We start from the raw sequence: 17706 nt of genomic DNA, 5'->3' as shown, positions 1-17706 counted from the left end.
TGGATGGATGGATGGATGGATGGATGGATGGATGGATGGATGGATGGATGGATGGATGGATGGATGGATGGATGGATGGATGGATGGATGGATGGATGGATGGAGACACGCTAGAGGAAGAATGAAAAACACTTTCACTTATTTCTACTCTACAAATTGTATCTGAAGAATGTCACTTTCCTAAAGCTTTGTGCCAAATTTCAATCATATTTCGGGTGAGTGTAGTTTGGAAATACATTTTTCCTCTCAAACCAGTTTTAACATTTCATCACAAAAATGCAACGAATAAAACCAAAAGACACAAATCAAGAACAGCAAAATAAAAAAGACAGTCACAGCAGATGATTACGATGGTGCAGCAACAATATAACAATATGTTAACATACTCCACCTGAACACCCTCTTTCTCCAGACCGTATCTAGCTATACGTATGTGATTCGTGTTCTGAATAGATAGTATGCAGTTTGCTCGGCACACCAGATGAAAGTAAATTTAGATTAAAAAGCACCTTGGTTTCTTATTACAGCCTTCGAAAGGTGTGATGTTGTTAGAAAGTTGGATCTCAGGATAAGTCTGTTGACTTTCTTACACAATCAAAAAGTGGGCCTGGTCTGCAGAATATCCTGGGCTTTTTATTTTTGCCCCTGGATCTGAAGTATTCACAAAAATAAAAACAGTGTAGTCAAAGTAAAAAACTAAATCAAGGGGAATAAAACTGATCCTGACATTTTTAAAGGACGATTCTGTCCTCCGTCAGCATGTACACGTTTGGTTGGAAATGTAAAAAGTGTAATAGGTTAAACTGGTGTGGCTGACATTGCTGTCCAGTTGTGAAATACAGTGTTGACCATGTTGGAAATGGCATAAAGGTTTTTAAAAAATGCGTGATTTGCAGGCGAGATATTATCAAAACTGACCACGGATCAAACTGTGTTTAGTGGTCCTTGTTGCTCAGTTTCGACTCCGGAGTGAAACGGAAGTCAGAAAATAAAAGTGGAAGCGTGAGCGTAAAACGGGGCGTGTGACTTTAATTTGAAGTTCCACACCGGAAGTGGCGCTTCCACTTGAAGCTAGCTTGATTCATGTGGAGACTTCCACTCGTATCGGTCCTTGCTCTCCCCCACTTTGTTTGTAAACCGACAGCGACGGACAGACTTGGCTGACAAGGTGAGTTTAAGGCCGCCGCGGGCAAATGAAATGTGTCAGACATGTGGTTTGTGTATTCTGTCGTTCGGCCGAATGAAGATGCAAAGTAGTGAACATTAGCTAGCGCCTGCTACAAGCTACGCAGTGTAGCTTCAGTCAACCCTGATAAGTTAAACCCGGCCACCATAAAGCCTCGCAATGTCAGGGCGGCATTTATGTAACTTAAAAAAAACGGGGCTTGCTTCGGCCGTTTCACCTCTGAGCTGAGTTCGCAGAACAATTTATGTGTCAAAAGTGTCGCCAGCTAAAGCTAGCGGTCCAGCTACAGGGAGCTTTCATAACAACAGAGCCGTCTTCTGTTAACTCTTGTTTTCATCTTGCTGCTCCTCCAAGACTCCTGCTGCTCTTTAAATGCGGACCACAAAACTGCTGGGTAAAATAGCCCGTCTTACTCATGAAATAGACCGTGTAACCTCTGGCACGCTTGCTGCACCAGCATTTAAACCGTAAGGATCACTTGTTGACCAAACCTTCCTCACTGAAGCTCTGTGTTTGTGTTTATTTGCTGCAGAAAGCACAGCCATGTGCAGCTGTATGCGGAGCTCCAGGGCCATGGCCCCTGCGCTGCTCCCCAGGCTGCTGCTCCCTCAGATGGGCTTCAGGCTGGCAGGCAGGGGGCTCTGGACCTCCCCGCAGTGTCTGGCTGTCAGCGGGGACTCCCAGCTGCCCCCTGTACCAGGCCAGGCCCGGGTGGTGATCTGTGGAGGCGGGATTGTTGGAACATCAGTGGCCTACCACCTGGCCAAACTGGGCTGGACGGACATCATTCTCCTTGAGCAGGGCAGGTGAAATGAAAACCCTATATTATATTTAAAGGGGCACAATTATGTATTTACCAGGCACAGAGTGTCATTTTACTACACCAACTCCATTGGTGCAACTAGCTACGTTACTTTCAGATTATTTCAATGTGCTTAGCAATTTAAAATCTGGCAATTGGGCCTCTATCTCTTTAAGAAGCTTTTGCTCTTTCAAGATATCATCACAGTTCCTCAATTAAGCCTTTATCATTGCTCTGAGGAGCTTTGCACTGAGAAGTAGATCTGAAGCTCTACCAGGTGCTTGCTAATTGCTGCTGGCTAGTCTGAAGGAGCTAAGTGGGTGAGTTGCAGGGAAGGAGTGCTCTGTAATGCAGAATTTCACCTGGAGACAAAGAAAAAGTGCTCCTTGGTGATGGCAAGGATTTTGCATTTCCCATGGCAGCCATTTGGAGCCAAAATGATTTATTACACATGTATAAAAGAATCAAAGCAACAAAAAGCATGTTTTTGATGAGGGAATAACATTACAACATGATGTAAAACTAAAAAAAAGTTGATTTTACATCACTGTGGTCCAGCCTTAAATTGGGTCATATTGGTCTGCAGGAGATCATAAGGCTAAATATTATGTCTTATTCATATTTTGCATTTCGCCCAGGCTCGGTGCAGGAACAACCAGACTCTGTGCTGGCATTCTCAGCATGGCTAAGCCCATCTCCATCGAGTCTCAGATGGCCAACTACTCCAGCAGCCTTTACCAGCAGCTAGAGGAGGAGACCGGCGTCAAAACAGGTTAGGTGCTTTCACAGCCTTCTCTCATATTCAGCTTTTGATGCTGGCAATAAAGGGAGAATTACAATGTGTAGCTTCATCATCATTAACTAGAGCTGACAAATACAAATAACATTTTGCACCTCCTGTCTTTGCTGTGCCTGTACTAGCATCTGTGTCGGATATGATTAATTCAATTTGTTCTAGACATCCAGAAAGGAGTACAATGTGCCTCTGAAATTGTTTTTTTGCATTAATATCTTCCCGTTTGCATTTTATATTGACCATATAAAATACTTTTTGGGAAGGTTATGCGCTGCAATTTAATATTTTTGTAAGGCTGTGTTAATGTCAAAACTAAAGCTTGTAAAAATGTGCAACTTTGACTGCAGCTTTTGGAAAAAGGTGCTGCAAAGTCAGCCATTTTAGGTCGCAACAATCACAAAAAAAGAACAACATTGCAAAAGTTCTGGAGGGACTAAATGCAACAATATACACAGATGGTTTAGCACATTCATGAATTATAGTCAGTCCAGATTGAAATCCCGACCGTCTCTCATCAAATCTAACGAAGCAAAACCAAAGAGAAGTGGTTTGAAATCTCCATGTTTAGATGTATAAAACTAGCAGTGATGCATTGAACTTTCTTTCACTTCATTGGCATTTTCTGTCTGGGGTTGACCTGTCAGATGAAATCTAAATAAAATACATTGAATTTGTGGTTTTTAACTTGACAAATAAAAAAAAAAGAATCTATAAGCATTTCTGACTCAATACTTGTGTGTGTGTGTGTGTGCGTGCGTGCGTGTGTGTGTTGGATTTCTTATTATTTTCCAGGTTATGTAAAGACTGGCTCTTTGTGTCTGGCACAAAATCAGGATCGCTTCATTTCACTTAAGCGCCTGGCAACGAGGCTCAAGTAAGACAGGCGATTGAACTCATTAGTGTCCGGGGCTACAGGGGTGTAGGCGGATGCCATCGATTTGCTTGATTTAAAGACGGTAAAGAACAATGAAGTTCCTAATTTATCCACAGAGTGTTGGGGATCAATTGTAACATTATCAAACCCAAAGAGATTGCCAAACTCCACCCTCTAGTCAACATTCATGACCTGGTGGGGGCGCTGCATCTCCCCGATGACGCTGTGGTGTCCTCGCCCGACGTTAACCACGCGCTGGCCGTGGCTGCCGCCCGACACGGTAACTTCAGAGGAAACCCTGACTTTGCCCCATTTTTGTCTCTCTCTCTACCTTCCTCCTCGTATTTCATTTCTGTTGGTTTTCAGGGGTCCAGATTCTGGACCGGACCGCCGTTCAGCAGGTGGTGGTCGAGAAGGGCCACGTTGTGGCTGTGGAGACCGATCGCGGCTCCATTGAGTGTGAATACTTTGTCAACTGTGCCGGTCAGGTAAAACTCATGCGCTTGAGACTGGGTGCATATTATTTTCATTGACATTCAACAAGATTTCTGCGAATCCTCATAAAGCCTTAAATTCATGTATTTAAAATTGAGGCCTTAAAATGTCTTAAATCCATTGGAAGATATGCAAGTTGGCCTTAAATACATTAACCATCAGTCTTAAATTAATCTTTAATCTTGTATATTCTATATAGTTTTCTCATGGAACTTTTCTATCAGGCTAAAGTTTGAGTCGACACAAGGCGGTTGAGGCTACCGCTAGCTAGCTGCTGACAAAACCTTGCTAGCTAACTAGCTTTATTGCAAATGTCTTGGGTGGGTCTTGTTTATTAGGTTCATGCAGTCATCTGGTGCTTCCTCTCCGTCTGTCTCCGCTCCAGTGGGCTTATGAGCTGGGCCAGGCCAGTGAAGTGAAAGTATCGGTCCCGCTCCATGGCTGTGAGCACTTCTACCTCCTCACCAAACCTCTCCAGGAGCCACTGGCACCTGACACTCCAGGTCTCTGATATAAAATACACTGATTTACACTTTTAGCTTCTAATCCATTTGTAAAGTCTGTTTTTACTTGAAACTGCAGTTTTGGGTGGGATTTTAATACATAATTCTCCTTTGCTCTGCTAGTGACAAGATAATGTCAGAGCCTCTAAGACCACAGGTTGCAAAACCAGAGATCGGGAACCACAAACATTCTTCTTGGTGGATCTTTGCTCTTGTGTTCGAATTGTTAAAGTTGAGGTTGATCTAATAGGACTTGTGTCTGTGATTCATTTATATTTTTCCCCAGTTATAATTGATATGGATGGTAGGATGTATGCGAGGCCGTGGCAGGGAGGCCTTTTGTCCGGTGGCTTCGAGAAGAACCCCAAACCAATCTTCACCGAGGGCCGCAACCAGCTGGAGATCCAGAACATGCAGGAGGACTGGGATCACTTCGGTAACGAGGACCGACTGCTATTTCTGAGCACTTTATTTGATTGCATGTTAATATATTACAGGGCTGCAGCTCATAATTATTTTAATAATCAATTATTGTATTGATTGAGTGAAAAAATGGGCAAATCCTGTAGATTTTTCATTTAATCACTTAAGCCCTTTTTATATATTAGAAATACATTTAAAGATGCAAATAATCAAATAGGAATTTGTTACAAACACAAAAGCAAACATTTTATTTTCCAAAATGCAATAACAACGCATTCCTTTAGCGAACGTTTGATTATTTGTAGCAAAGGACGCATCTGCAGCTAAAAGAAAAATACTTGTGACATCAACATGTGAGAAGCTCAGCATTCTATAGAGTGTAGGATGGATCTATTGATAATTTTTTATATTAGTAATCACAGAAAAAGGCACAAAGGCACAGGCAATAAATTAGGATGGATGCTCCCACATTCATCACCGATGAAAATTAAATAAAAATCAGTCAAATCATTCTCTTTTTTTTAATACAAAAATATATATACTTTTATTCAAAATGAATGCCTTGGTTTATTGTTTTTGACTCTGTATGAGTCTTTGTACATATGTCTCAATACACATGCATGCTTTAATCTTTGTCCTTGGCCTCATGGTAGTAATTTGAGATGCAAGCTGGCAGGTCGTCGTAACTCTTGTCAACCTTGTGGGGAGGACACAAGTTCTCAGCCAAACCTGAACCACAGCAACACGCAACTGAAATACCTCGGCTAAATTCTCACAGACGGGTCACTTTGGCCTGACAGCGTGGCTCCCCAAATCTGAACGCACCGATCCGAATTATTGGAACATAGAAGTATTTGAGGGAGAGAGAACTCCTCACCGTTGCGCTCTTCCGCTTTCAGAGCCGATGCTCAGCGCCCTGCTGAGGAGAATGCCGCACATCGAAACAGCTGAGATCCACCAGCTGGTCAACTGTCCAGAGTCCTTCACGCCCGACATGCGCTGCCTGATGGGGGAGACGCCGGGTGTGTCTGGCTACTACGTGCTGGCAGGGATGAACTCCTCGGGTCTGGCCTTCGCCGGAGGAGCTGGGAAGTAAGCAATAACTCATTAAATGGGGGAGAAACTCTATGGTTTTAAAAGCGTTTTATTTTTTTTTTTTGTTTTACAGGCCTTATTTATTTACTTTTTCCATGTGTGTTGAATGGAAAGAAATGTTTTCATACGTTGACGCTCTGCTGTGACGTGTTCAGTGAAGCTCACACGGCGTCTTCCTGTTGTGTGCAGGTACCTGGCAGAGTGGATGACCTACGGATACCCCACCGCCAATGTCTGGCCTCTGGACATCAAACGCTTCGGCAACCTGCAGAGCAGCCGAACCTTCCTGAGACACCGAGTCATGGAAGTCATGCGTGAGTAGCGGCCGCTCCTTTAATCTGTTACCCTAAATATTAACAAAGTGCTGCTACAACCAGTTAACTTTAAAGTGTTTCAGGAACCGCCGATGATTCATGGAAAAACACTTCTCTAAAAATGTGGGCGTCAGATTTACATGCGTACCAGAAACACACAAAAGCAAAAGTTTAGACCGGAACCTTTTGCATTTGTGTTTTTAAAGAAAGAAGAAAATGTAAGTCGTGGTTCTATTATAATTAGATATCTTCCTCAGATCCACTCAGTTCTCTGAAGCTCAATACTTGATCCGTTTACACTTTCAGCTCTAAGGCTTTTCACAAGCGATCCTGCACAGGCTGGAAAATAATTCAACTTATTGATATATTAACAATATTATCTAGTTCTGGGAGTTTACCAGTTTCCTAACAGTTGGTGTATTTTGACATTTGTGTGATAGAGTCGTATTGAATTCGACTCGATATATATCACTGAGAAGTTATTTTTTATGTTTTTTATTGTTGTGTTTCTGCGTCTCATACTTAGCCCTGCTGTATGAGCTGAAGGTTCCTCGGTGGGACTTTCAGACCGGCCGGCAGCTCAGGACCAGTCCCCTGTATGACCGCCTGGACACCCAGGGGGCTCGCTGGATGGAAAAACATGGCTTCGAAAGGCCCAAATACTTTGTTCCCCCTGGGAAAGGTGCATACTGCTCAGCATCCACACCAAGCCTTCTCAACTTCCTACCAGTTTTTTTTTTTTTTTACTAGCCAGTCTGAGAACCAACAACAGAGAGTGAAGTAGAGTTAAGAGAAGTCATTGCAGATACTGTTCTAAGAATACACCTAATGTACTTAATTCTCAGTAAAGATGGAACATCTATGGAAATGCGGTGATTTTTCCCAGAATTCGACAGCAGAAACTAAACTTTTACGACTGCTACCCAGAAACTGAATTCGTAGAAACACATTGTTTATGGTGTTGCGTTATCGATTTGAACCCAGGGTTCGAACTCAATCTTTTGAGTTTCTGCAATGTGATTTCTGGAGGTGTTTCATGAATAACCTCCCTGCTGTTTCTTTCTTTTTCAGATCTGCTGTCCCTGGATCAGAGCAAGACCTTCTACAAGCCCGACTGGTTTGATATCGTCGGAGCAGAAGTGAAGTGCTGCAAAGAGGCCGTCTGTGTCATCGACATGTCCTCCTTCACCAAGTTTGAGCTGACTGTGAGTCACGTCTTACGATCAGCATCAAATCTGGTAGAAAAAAACCAGTTCCCCTTTTAACTATCATCTTTGCCTTCAGTTTTGCATTGATTTGTAACAAATCATTGGCTCTTTTTAAAAGTACCAGCTAGACTTTTCTGTAGAATCAATAAAATACTGTTTATATGTACATGTATAGTTTGTCACCAAAATAATAATAATATATATATTTTTTTGATGGGTAATCATTTAATTTGAGCAGGAATCTAACAATTTATTTGAATTATTTGAATGTAGAATCTTACCACAAGATGTTATTAATAACAGTAATAGATGATATGCAATAGTAAATTTAAACTTCCTGTTAGTTGTTTTTTATTTTACATTTAAGTTGTTTGAAAAGTGCTTGAATTATACGGGGTAAATATGCACACCGTGCTCATAACTATATCAAGGTTTCTACAAAATACAGGCCTCCAAATGCCTCTTCAAGCAATTCACTTGAGTTCCTCTGAGCTTGGTTCTTGCTCATTTCCTCTCTACTGCCCTGTTTTTGATGAAACTCAAACGTTTGGGTTGGATAAAACGCAACGAAAGTGATTTTGTGAACTTTTCTCAGTCAACAGGCGACCAGGCTTTGGAGCTGCTGCAGTATCTGTGCGCCAACGACCTGGACGTTCCCGTTGGACACATCGTCCACACCGGCATGCTGAACAAGAGGGGCGGCTACGAGAACGACTGCAGTGTGGTGCGCCTCAGCAAGAACAGGTTGGAGATGAGGACTCAACATCTATGTCATTAAAAACTCGCCTGAAATGAAAAACGATGTGTGTTTGCCTCCAGTTTCTTCATCATCTCTCCGACGGACCAGCAGGTCCACTGTTGGTCTTGGATAAAGAAGCACATGCCCAACGACCCACACCTCCACCTAGAGGACGTGAGCTGGAAGTACACAGGTGAGCCTCGATGTCCTCTCTGCGTCTCTTGAAAAGGTTACTCGTCAAACTTTTCTCTTTCAGCTCTGAATCTGATTGGTCCGCGAGCGATGGACGTTCTGGCTGAGCTGTCGTACGTCTCCATGACGCCCGAGCACTTCCCCTCCATGTTCTGCAAGGTGAGAGAGACGAGTCGAAGCAAAGCTGTCGATGAGCGGCTTGCCGTTTGTTCTGTGCTCCTGCCCTCATGCTGCCCCTGTTTGCATTTGCAGGAGATGAGTGTGGGCTACGCTAATGGGATCAGAGTGATGAGCATGACTCATACCGGAGAACCAGGTTTCATGCTCTACATCCCCATAGAGGTGCAAACGAGTTGTGTTTAGACAACAGGACCGGGTGTTTGAGAACATGTGCTCAATTTTCTGAACACTTTTGACCTCTACTCATTGGAATTTAAAAACTACGATCAATTTTTAAGAAATGTGACTGCCCAGAGTTTGAATTATTTAGATTTTCTGTAGTGCACTGTTTACTTTGTAGTTGACATGTTGAACTGGGCCCTAGAAGGAGCAGACCAATTGTGCCCTCTGAAACCTTGATATCAGCCTGCTTTGTCCTTTACCTACCAGTTCTGATGCATCATCTTGGAGCGCTCATTTTGAGTCAGCCCTTCTTTAGTGTACCAGAACCGCTTGTAGTCAAACTGTCTCTAAAAGAGTTTCCTTGAGGACGTTTGACTGCAAATATGAGACATGAGTTTGATTTTTAAAGTTGTTTTTTTTTTCTTTCAGGGTGCACCGATAAATCGACCCCAGTTTCATTCATTTTGTGCGATCTGCCAGTATTTATGTGTTAAACCAACCTTGGCCTTCTATCTTATCCACCTCCACAAAACTCTGAAAATCAGCCGCTGTCCTCAGGAGCTCAGCCAAGCGAGAGGACTGACTGACAGAACCGCCCATCATATCACGTCAACTAAAGTCACCTCACAGTTAGCAGCTGAACAACTTTGTTGATATATTTAGCAGCTTCTCAAAAACAGTATTAGCCAAAATCTGAAGCAGCAGGTCAGGCTATATGAAGATTGGTGGTTGGCCAGAAAACTGCAATCGGTGCACCCCCTCCTTTTTCTTTTTCTTTTCTTTTTTTTCTAAAACTTTAGTTACTTGAATGGACAATGTTACTGGTGTTTTTATGGAGAATCTGTCTAAGTAAGCAGAAGTCCAGGCCATGGACTGACTATAAAAGCAACCAAATTTGTGATTTTAAAAGTTAAGTAAATTTATGATACAACCACCTTCGTAGAATGATTTGGAGGTTGTCCACTAAAACCCGACATCAGCACGTTGACAATAGGTTGACATCAACTTCTGACTGCACATCAGGTCACATCTTCTCTGTTCGGTGATTTATGTCGGTAGGGGTTTCAGGAAAAACACAGTGAAGTCTGACTCTGATGTGGTCCATCTACTCCCTCCAGTACGCGCTGCACGTGTACAACGAGGTGATGTCAGTGGGGCAGAAGTACGGCATCCGTAACGCCGGTTACTACGCGCTGAGGAGCCTTCGCATCGAGAAGTTCTTCGCCTTCTGGGGTCAGGACCTCGACACGTTCACCACGCCGCTGGAGTGCGGACGGGAGTTCAGGGTCAAGTTTGACAAGGTTGGTCCGTCCGCTGGGGAAACGTGCACACACACACGCGCCCGCGTGAGCTGATGATCCCGCCGTGTGTCTGTGCCTCTCCTCCACAGGACACCAACTTCCTGGGCCGCGAGGCGTTGCTGCAGCAGCGCCAGGAGGGCGTGTTCCGCCGCTTCGTCATGCTCGTCCTGGAGGACCACGACACGGAGCTGGACCTGTGGCCGTGGTGGGGCGAGCCCGTCTACCGCAGCGGCCAGCTGGCCGGGACCACCACCAGCAGTGCCTACAGCTACACCCTGGAGCGCCACGTCTGCCTGGGCTTCGTGTCCCCGCCGCCGGGCCCCGAGGGCCTCCCCACGCCCATCACCCCCGAATTCATCAACCGAGGCGACTACGAGGTGAACATCGCCGGACAGCGCTACCCGGCCAAAGCCAAGCTGTACCCCTTCAGCTCCCTCTTCACCCAGCAGAAGCGGCGCAAGGACGACATTGAGCTCAGCAACCTCCAGGGGAAGTGAGGCGGCGACGGCAAGCGTCTCCCTCGACGACACTCCCTTCAGTTCACCCCTCCTGACCCAACCCAGGGTCTGGCGTGAGGGCCAGATGTTCAAGCACTTCCTGTTGGTACTCAAACAATCAGTTTTGGGGTTTCATCCTCTGCTTTTAAAGTGCAATATTTAGAAAAGCACCCAACGCTTGAACTTTCATCCCATTGAAATCCATTTTGTCGTCCCGCCGTCGTTCGCACCCTGAAAACCCCGACTGCTGTGCCACTGCAGTCTGTGGTTACGTGGCTTTATCAAGGCGAGATCAACACTAGCTGCTGCAGACTTTACCAGTTTGTTGACTTTAACCCAGGGGTGTCCAAATGATGAATTAGACATTTTTAAAAAGTATGCAACTTTTATAAAACATGTTTTTTACATATTTGGTCAAATTCTCACTATGTCGTAACAGTATAACTTGAGACAGATATTCTGTGGAAAGCTCTTTCTTCTTCACTTCCTCCCTGAAGAAATGCACTGCTCCGGGTCATCATCCTCATGAACGTGCTGCTAAACGTGGAGAATAACAACTCGCCGTTTCAGGACAACAGTTTATCCGCCGTCATTGGTGGCCATGCTGACTAGCATTAGCGATAGTGACAAGGTGTGCTGAAGCTGTTTCGTAGCAGAAAGAACGGGGGAAGGAGGAAACCGGCATACAGCCTTGATTGACAGCGCTAAGGCCCTCCTTCTGGCTCTGATTGGATGTTTCTAGTTCGGTCTTCTGCCTTCTTCCTGTGTTTTTTTTTCTTTTTTCCTCTTCACAGATTGATGCTGTCACGACATGGTGACAGTTTGAACAAATATGTAAGAAAAGTATTATTTTATAAAAGCTACTACTGCAGCTTTAATACAAACCATCTTAACTCCACTTTTGGCTTTCATCTTAATGTGATACTACACAGCACCACAAGCATCCGCTAACTTTTTGCTTGAATGTAGACTTGGGTGCATCCATTTATTAAAGTAGGCTAACTAAGTGTTTTGTTTTGTTTTTTTTTTCAAAAGGGACACATATCATGTTTTTGTAGCCCAGAATACATCTAAAATTATATACAGATACTTCCTGAGTTGAAATCAGGACGGTACATTTCATTAAAAAAAACATGCATTAAGTTTTTTTTACGCTAGAATTTGCATTTTTCAACAAAAGGCATCATTTTAATTGTTCCCCCCCGGTTACAAAATGTTTGGACACCCCTGCTTTAACCCGTCCTGAAGAATTTCACTCTGACAGCCTTCTCCACTTCATGAGCTGTCAAGGACATTGTGAAGGAAACACAAGCTGATGTTGCACTTATGAACACAAAGTTCTCAGCCGTAAACATGCTGCTGACAAATATGTCGTATTTCAGAAATTTCATACTCTTTGCCTTATAACAGTTTATCAGAAATCATTTTTCTGTTAAAAAAAAAAAAACCCTCAAAAAAGCCCAGGATAATTACTGATAACCCAGAATTGTTGTTTTTCGTCCACTGCACTTCACCCTGTCGCAAACACTTCCTGAAACTCCAAAGCAAATCAGAACAGCTTCCTCCGATCTCTGTGCTGGTGTTTTCTGCTGAGAACTGCTGTAGTGTTTTCATGTGTGCCGCACTCGTGGAAAAGATATTTGTTTTTTTTTTTTTTTTGATTCTCTTGAAACGTTGACGCACTTTTGATGTTTTCCATTTAGTTTTATTAAATGTGAGGCTGAGGAGAGCAAATCGGCCCTTCAAACTGCGCTGTTTTCAGTCCTCCACATCTACATGTTTGTGTAAAGGAAAGAAATAAAAATGTATTTTTGTATAGCTGATGTGTATAGAAATCTTTTGGTTTGTGTTTTTTTTTTTTGGTTTTCGTATTTTGTATCAGTTGAGTTTGTCTTGTCGCATAAAGAATTACTCGATCAGTTGCAGCCGCTCTTATTTTGAATCTTTAAACTTCTATCACATGTGACACGTCAAAACTCAGAGGTCGTTTGAAAATGTAAAAAGTTTTAAAGAGGTTCAGCAAAAGCAAATGTGATTGTGGCATTCAGGACGTGTTACTGTGGAATATGTTTTCCTCTTCTCGGATATCAAGTCATGACACTCATGAGACCGTCATGCTGCTGCAGTCTTCAGTCAGAGGTCTCTTCAGATTTATTGGAAGACTGACTGCTACCAGATTCTTCGCAGCATCACCATCTACAACTCCATGATGTCGTGATGACATTTCATCTCACTTTTATGTGAAGTATTTAGATGAATATGAAGTGGCCATAAAGATTATACAGATTGCGTTTTTTTAAGTGACGGGTTTTTTAGTCTGTAAATTTATGGGGTTTACGGTGAAAGCGGAAGGCTACATTTCTGAATTTGTTTGGAATAGCAGTGAATCTGTACTGCTGCTCATCCAACAGTTCATTTCAGTAGAGATGAACAGTTTAAACTGTCATAAAAATATCATAAAAGACACTTAACTTTTCGCACATGAGAACTTTCACAACATTCTTCTGCAGTGATAAAAGTTTATTGCAAATCCACCAGTTTGGGAACCATGCTTCAGTGGACTTCAGGCAATTATTCACCCGCCCAAAAGATTAGTTAGTACTAAACAATTCAGTATGCTTGTGTATTTTATTTGAAGTTAAATAAGAGTCTAAAAAGCTCCCCTTTCGCTATTCTGAACCAGTTGAACTCATTCACATTGACCAGCAGGACTGAAGTGTTTGGTTCTGATGGGATGATGGACATGAGGACCTTTGAATCAGGATAGAAGAAAAGACAGGAGTCACTTTTCTTTACGTTGGTAAATGTTTGATACAGTTCTGTTCTGACATGTCCCACGCAAATGAAGTAGACTTCAATGGTTATACCAAAAGAAAAGTATTACCAAAAATCAGAGGATTTTTGTGAAGACTGAACGATTCTGCAAATGCAACATTTACTTACATTTAAGTAAGAGGCAGAAAAGCACATCGCTTCTTTTCCACAGTGTGAAAACTGAAGCAGATGAAGCTCCCTGCAGTGAGACTGAATGTGCACAAGTCAACAGGAACAGCAACTGCTTATTAACATCTGTTGTTTCCCCTCAAACACAATATGCAGAGCTCAAAGGCAGCAGAGTTACGTAACAAAACACTTTAATAGCAGAGTCCAAGTAAACGGCTTCCATACAAAGCTCTGCGGCATCAGATCCTTCTGGCTTTACGTGGGCGGCATCCGTTGTGTGGCACTGGGGTGTTGTCCGTGATCGATACCACCTGCAGGCCTCCCATCGTCAGGCCTTTGATTGCAGACTGCAAAACAGACAAGGACACTTTCAGTCACTAAGGAAATGGATCAACACGTCTCTGGTTGAGTTAATTATCCCTGTCATGAACGGCCCTTTACAATATTCTGAAGGCTCGCTCTGTTTTTCCTCTAAATATTGCTTCAAAGATTGTGGTTCACCAATGCCCTTCCAGGTTCTAAAACATTTGTGTTTTTTAATTTGGTTAAGGAAGAGGAAGCTGCTCAACACATCGAGCCTCTTTAAATCTAGTTAGAATTATCTTTTCAACCAACATTCGATCAGCTTGGTGTTAATACCCACTGAACCCTTTCACATGTTCTGACTATATAAGGAGTTAGATCAACACAAAGTAGTGAAAAATTGTGTCCAATGAAATGTATCCTGTACCAGGCCACTCAGAAAGAAGGAAGCCAGTCCTGCCAAACTCCAGGACTGGAGTCGGAGAAAACATTTGAGGGCAGATCTGAGAAGGGAGTGAGGCAGTTAAAAGAGAACCATCAATAATCCCGTTACAAACTCCAAAATACCTGCTGCTGTCATTCCAGTGAAATTACAGTACTGAATCCCTGTCCAGTGAAACCGACTGTCGCTTTCTTTCCACCTCACAACTATACTCTGTGTAAAGTCTATCACTTAAAAATTCATTGGCAACAACAAAAAGTGAAAAAGTACAATGGATGTGGAAGAACTTCATAAAAATGCAGGAACTGCTCACCAGACGTCCAGGACCAAGACCTTTGACCACAACACGGACAAACGTAACTCCTTTTACCACGGCTTTCTGTTTGGTAACAAAGCAACAACAAAAATACAGATAAATATACTGTGTTTATATAGAGGATGTATTAGTCTTCCAACAAGTCCTCCCCTGAGGACCAACACCAAAAACATTCTGCAGACATGATCAGCTCCACTGGTCAGGGACCACAGATACGTCCTGCTCTGCCTCAGCATTAGAGGAGAAAACTCACCGCTGCAGCAGCGATGCCTGCAGTCTGCGCGGCGACGGGCGTCGACTTCTTGCTGTTCTTGAAGCCTTCTGTGCCACAGGACGTCCGGACCAAAGACTGTCCTGCGCTGTCTGTTAGCTGGATGTGTGTGCTGGTGAAGGGTGGAGAAGTTTACTCCGTGAACGGCTCTTAGAGTATTTATTGTCAACACTAACGCAGAGTTGGCTGCGTTCCGCTGCAGGTTAAGGGGTTAAAGTAGAGGCCAGACGATAAATTAGATTGATGCTCACCAATAGCCGAAGCTTTGCTTCGGTTTCAGATTAGTGAGACAGGAGTCAAATCGCAACACTGAATCATTGTGTTTGATTCCTCACGTGGTCAGCCAGATCTCTTTCATTTTATAAAGTCACTAAATTGTGCCTCTGCCAGCTCGTTTTAAAGAGACACAACTGTTTGTAATTGGAGTTTAGATTTGACCTAAAAAAAAAAAAAACTAACCTGATCAGTGTCTCTGATCCGACTAATGACCTTGAAGTCTAAGCCCGACATATTACTTTAAGACTTTACTTGGTTTGTTTTTAAGGCCATCATGTTAATAACTAGTGCGACTTCTGCTATTTTAAACTGAACTTAATTAATGACTCCACTTACTTGTTGTATGTTGCTTTTATGTAAATGATTGGCAACTCCTCAAACTTCTTCCCAGCCCATCTCAGTGGACTGTCTTGACCGGGCAAAGGGGGGAAATAGCTGAGAGATTGGAAATGGAATGAGCAAAGCATTACAAGTTTTTCCTCCAAAAATCATTCAACATCGAGAGTCTAGTGTTTTAGTCCGATTCATCTCAACTGAGTCATCACAACTACTCAATTTGTTTACCTCTGCTCAATATGCTTAATATATTTTTTATTAAAAAAAAAAAAGTGACAAGTAACAAGTGAGTAGCTCATCCTTCTGAATTATGACGGACTGATGGATAACAGTGCGCACACCTGAAGTTTTCTCCCGTGCTGGCTTCCGCCTCCTGACGCCTCACAGCGCCGAGGAACAACGGCCTTCTGACTCCACACCTAAACACACACACACCTTGTCATTGGCTCCGTCTGTAAGGTTCTGTTACAAGTTGTACGGTTTTTGTGCACTCGAAGCTTCAAAACCTAGCCAACACTTCCTCAATGTTAGCCGTTAGCTAGCGGCTAACAGCTAACGGCTAACAGGAGCACTTACTGTGAGGCGGTGCCGTTGACAGTTAGCGGCGCGAGCAGCTGTCGGCATAAAGTGCTCGCCGAATTAAACACACACCTAAAATTAAGCATGGTTCATCTCTATACACGCACGTTCAATGTTCCCGTCCGTACAGGCGTGACATTGAAGGTGAAGGACGAGACCATTAATCGGGAATTAGGGGGGGTAGGATTCATTTTTAAATAAAGCCACTCTGTCGATATTAGCTTTGCAGCTGAGCGTTTAATTACATGTTACTTTATTCTAGAGCGACATAAATGTTAACAATGAGGTTGTGTGGCATTTTGTTCTTAGATTGTGGATTTTTGTTGTTATAAACGGAAGTCACTCCCCCTGCCGTGGGTCCAAACCATGTGTTCAGTGTGACGTGAGGGCCAAACCTCTTCCGGTTCATGGAAGGACGGGGTTAACAACACAATGCAATTTCAACAAGTCAACAGTTTATTTGACTTTAATGTTAGGAACAGATAACAACTGACAATTATGTATATAAGTTGTTTTGTCCTTTTCCTTATAAGTGCGTTTTTGTGGAGAATTGTATACATATTTTTGTATATTATTTAAATTTTTGCTGCTTATAGCCTTGGGGTCACCATGGAGGCCCCAGGTGGAGCTGATTTTTTTTGTAATTATTTCTATATGATTATATTAACAAAAACACAATTTCCTTATAAAATTGTGATTTTCTTCTTATTATTATTATCATTGCAATAATATACATTTGATCATGTGAAACACATTCAATAAATCTGTAGTGGTTGTGATTGTTTGTCAAACCAAACATCTAATAAAAGGTTCCATCAGCCACCATGAGGCACTGGGGTCAGGATTCTTCACCCAGGCAAAAGAAGTACAATGTCCAAACTTGTTGACTGTCTTGATTGCTTTTATTTTCCTTTTCAGCAAGCAGTTACCACTTTCAAACTTTTCTTTGTTCTTCTATCTACTTCTCTTGCTCTGGTAAAATGCCTCCTGGTCCTTTACCAGGCCAATACATTTATAGAAAGTGGACTGATCCACCTTACTTTCTGTCTGACTCAGAAAGAAAACAACAATAATCAATAAGAAAAATAACAAAACAAAACATAACTGAGATCAACAATTATTAACCTGCAAAGAAACTCTGTAAATAACACAAAAAATATAAATTTAAGAATAAGCTCGCCAAATTCGAATGGATAAATAAATACAGAATAAATAGCTCCAACAAATTCATTCAATCGTTCAATCATCCTTTAAGAGATTGCTCTTGGGCGCCCCCTGGTGACCGGTAAAATGAGCTGCCCAGCAGTGTGAAGTGTTCATCCAAACCTCCACAGCGCTGGAGGGACAGAAGTAAGATAAACAAAAAATAACCTGTTCTTCAGAGACAGAGAAAAGAAAGAGGAATAATAAAATAAATAAATAAATAAACCAGACTACGGTATGTTTGCATGTGTCTTGGTAATGTACAAATCT

At 42.6% G+C, this 17706-nt stretch overlaps 2 protein-coding genes across 2 annotated transcripts; one reads left to right on the top strand and one right to left on the bottom strand.

Annotated features, from left to right (window-relative positions):
- Positions 1 to 1064: 1064 nt before the first annotated feature.
- pdpr (pyruvate dehydrogenase phosphatase regulatory subunit) lies at positions 1065 to 12585 on the top strand. The gene is made up of 18 exons (XM_055045003.1): positions 1065 to 1168; positions 1719 to 1992; positions 2627 to 2760; positions 3577 to 3658; positions 3775 to 3938; positions 4025 to 4146; positions 4539 to 4656; positions 4943 to 5092; positions 5979 to 6171; positions 6364 to 6488; positions 7015 to 7170; positions 7560 to 7693; positions 8292 to 8440; positions 8516 to 8628; positions 8692 to 8786; positions 8880 to 8969; positions 10088 to 10270; positions 10360 to 12585. Exons 2-18 carry the CDS (start codon positions 1730 to 1732, stop codon positions 10765 to 10767), a joined length of 2679 nt encoding a protein of 892 aa, XP_054900978.1. The 5' UTR covers positions 1065 to 1168; positions 1719 to 1729; the 3' UTR covers positions 10768 to 12585.
- A 968-nt stretch (positions 12586 to 13553) lies between these two features.
- On the bottom strand, positions 13554 to 16404 carry mrps11 (mitochondrial ribosomal protein S11). Its single transcript, XM_055045001.1, has 6 exons — positions 16231 to 16404; positions 15996 to 16073; positions 15655 to 15753; positions 15025 to 15154; positions 14769 to 14834; positions 13554 to 14057 (listed from the first exon to the last, which is right to left on the bottom strand). Exons 1-6 carry the CDS (start codon positions 16317 to 16319, stop codon positions 13950 to 13952), a joined length of 570 nt encoding a protein of 189 aa, XP_054900976.1. The 5' UTR covers positions 16320 to 16404; the 3' UTR covers positions 13554 to 13949.
- Between the last annotated feature and the right edge of the window lie 1302 nt (positions 16405 to 17706).

This window comes from Poeciliopsis prolifica, unplaced genomic scaffold (genome assembly GCF_027474105.1).
Source record: "Poeciliopsis prolifica strain line A6 unplaced genomic scaffold, Auburn_PproV2 SCAFFOLD021, whole genome shotgun sequence".
Taxonomy (NCBI): Eukaryota; Metazoa; Chordata; class Actinopteri; order Cyprinodontiformes; family Poeciliidae; genus Poeciliopsis; species Poeciliopsis prolifica.
The sequence above is the reverse complement of the archived record's forward strand: the minus strand, read 5'-3'. Positions and strand labels throughout refer to the sequence as shown.

Coding starts and splice junctions, on each gene's coding strand:
- pdpr (XM_055045003.1), top strand. CDS start 1,730: ATGTGCAGCTGTATGCGGAGCTCCAGGGCCATGGCCCCTGCGCTGCTC. Junction 3,939..4,024: donor CGTGGCTGCCGCCCGACACG/GTAACTTCAGAG, acceptor GTTGGTTTTCAG/GGGTCCAGATTCTGGACCGG. Junction 8,441..8,515: donor GTGCGCCTCAGCAAGAACAG/GTTGGAGATGAG, acceptor GTTTGCCTCCAG/TTTCTTCATCATCTCTCCGA.
- mrps11 (XM_055045001.1), bottom strand. CDS start 16,319: ATGCTTAATTTTAGGTGTGTGTTTAATTCGGCGAGCACTTTATGCCGA. Junction 15,155..15,654: donor ATAAAAGCAACATACAACAA/GTAAGTGGAGTC, acceptor ACCCTTCACCAG/CACACACATCCAGCTAACAG. Junction 14,835..15,024: donor CAGGCATCGCTGCTGCAGCG/GTGAGTTTTCTC, acceptor GTTACCAAACAG/AAAGCCGTGGTAAAAGGAGT.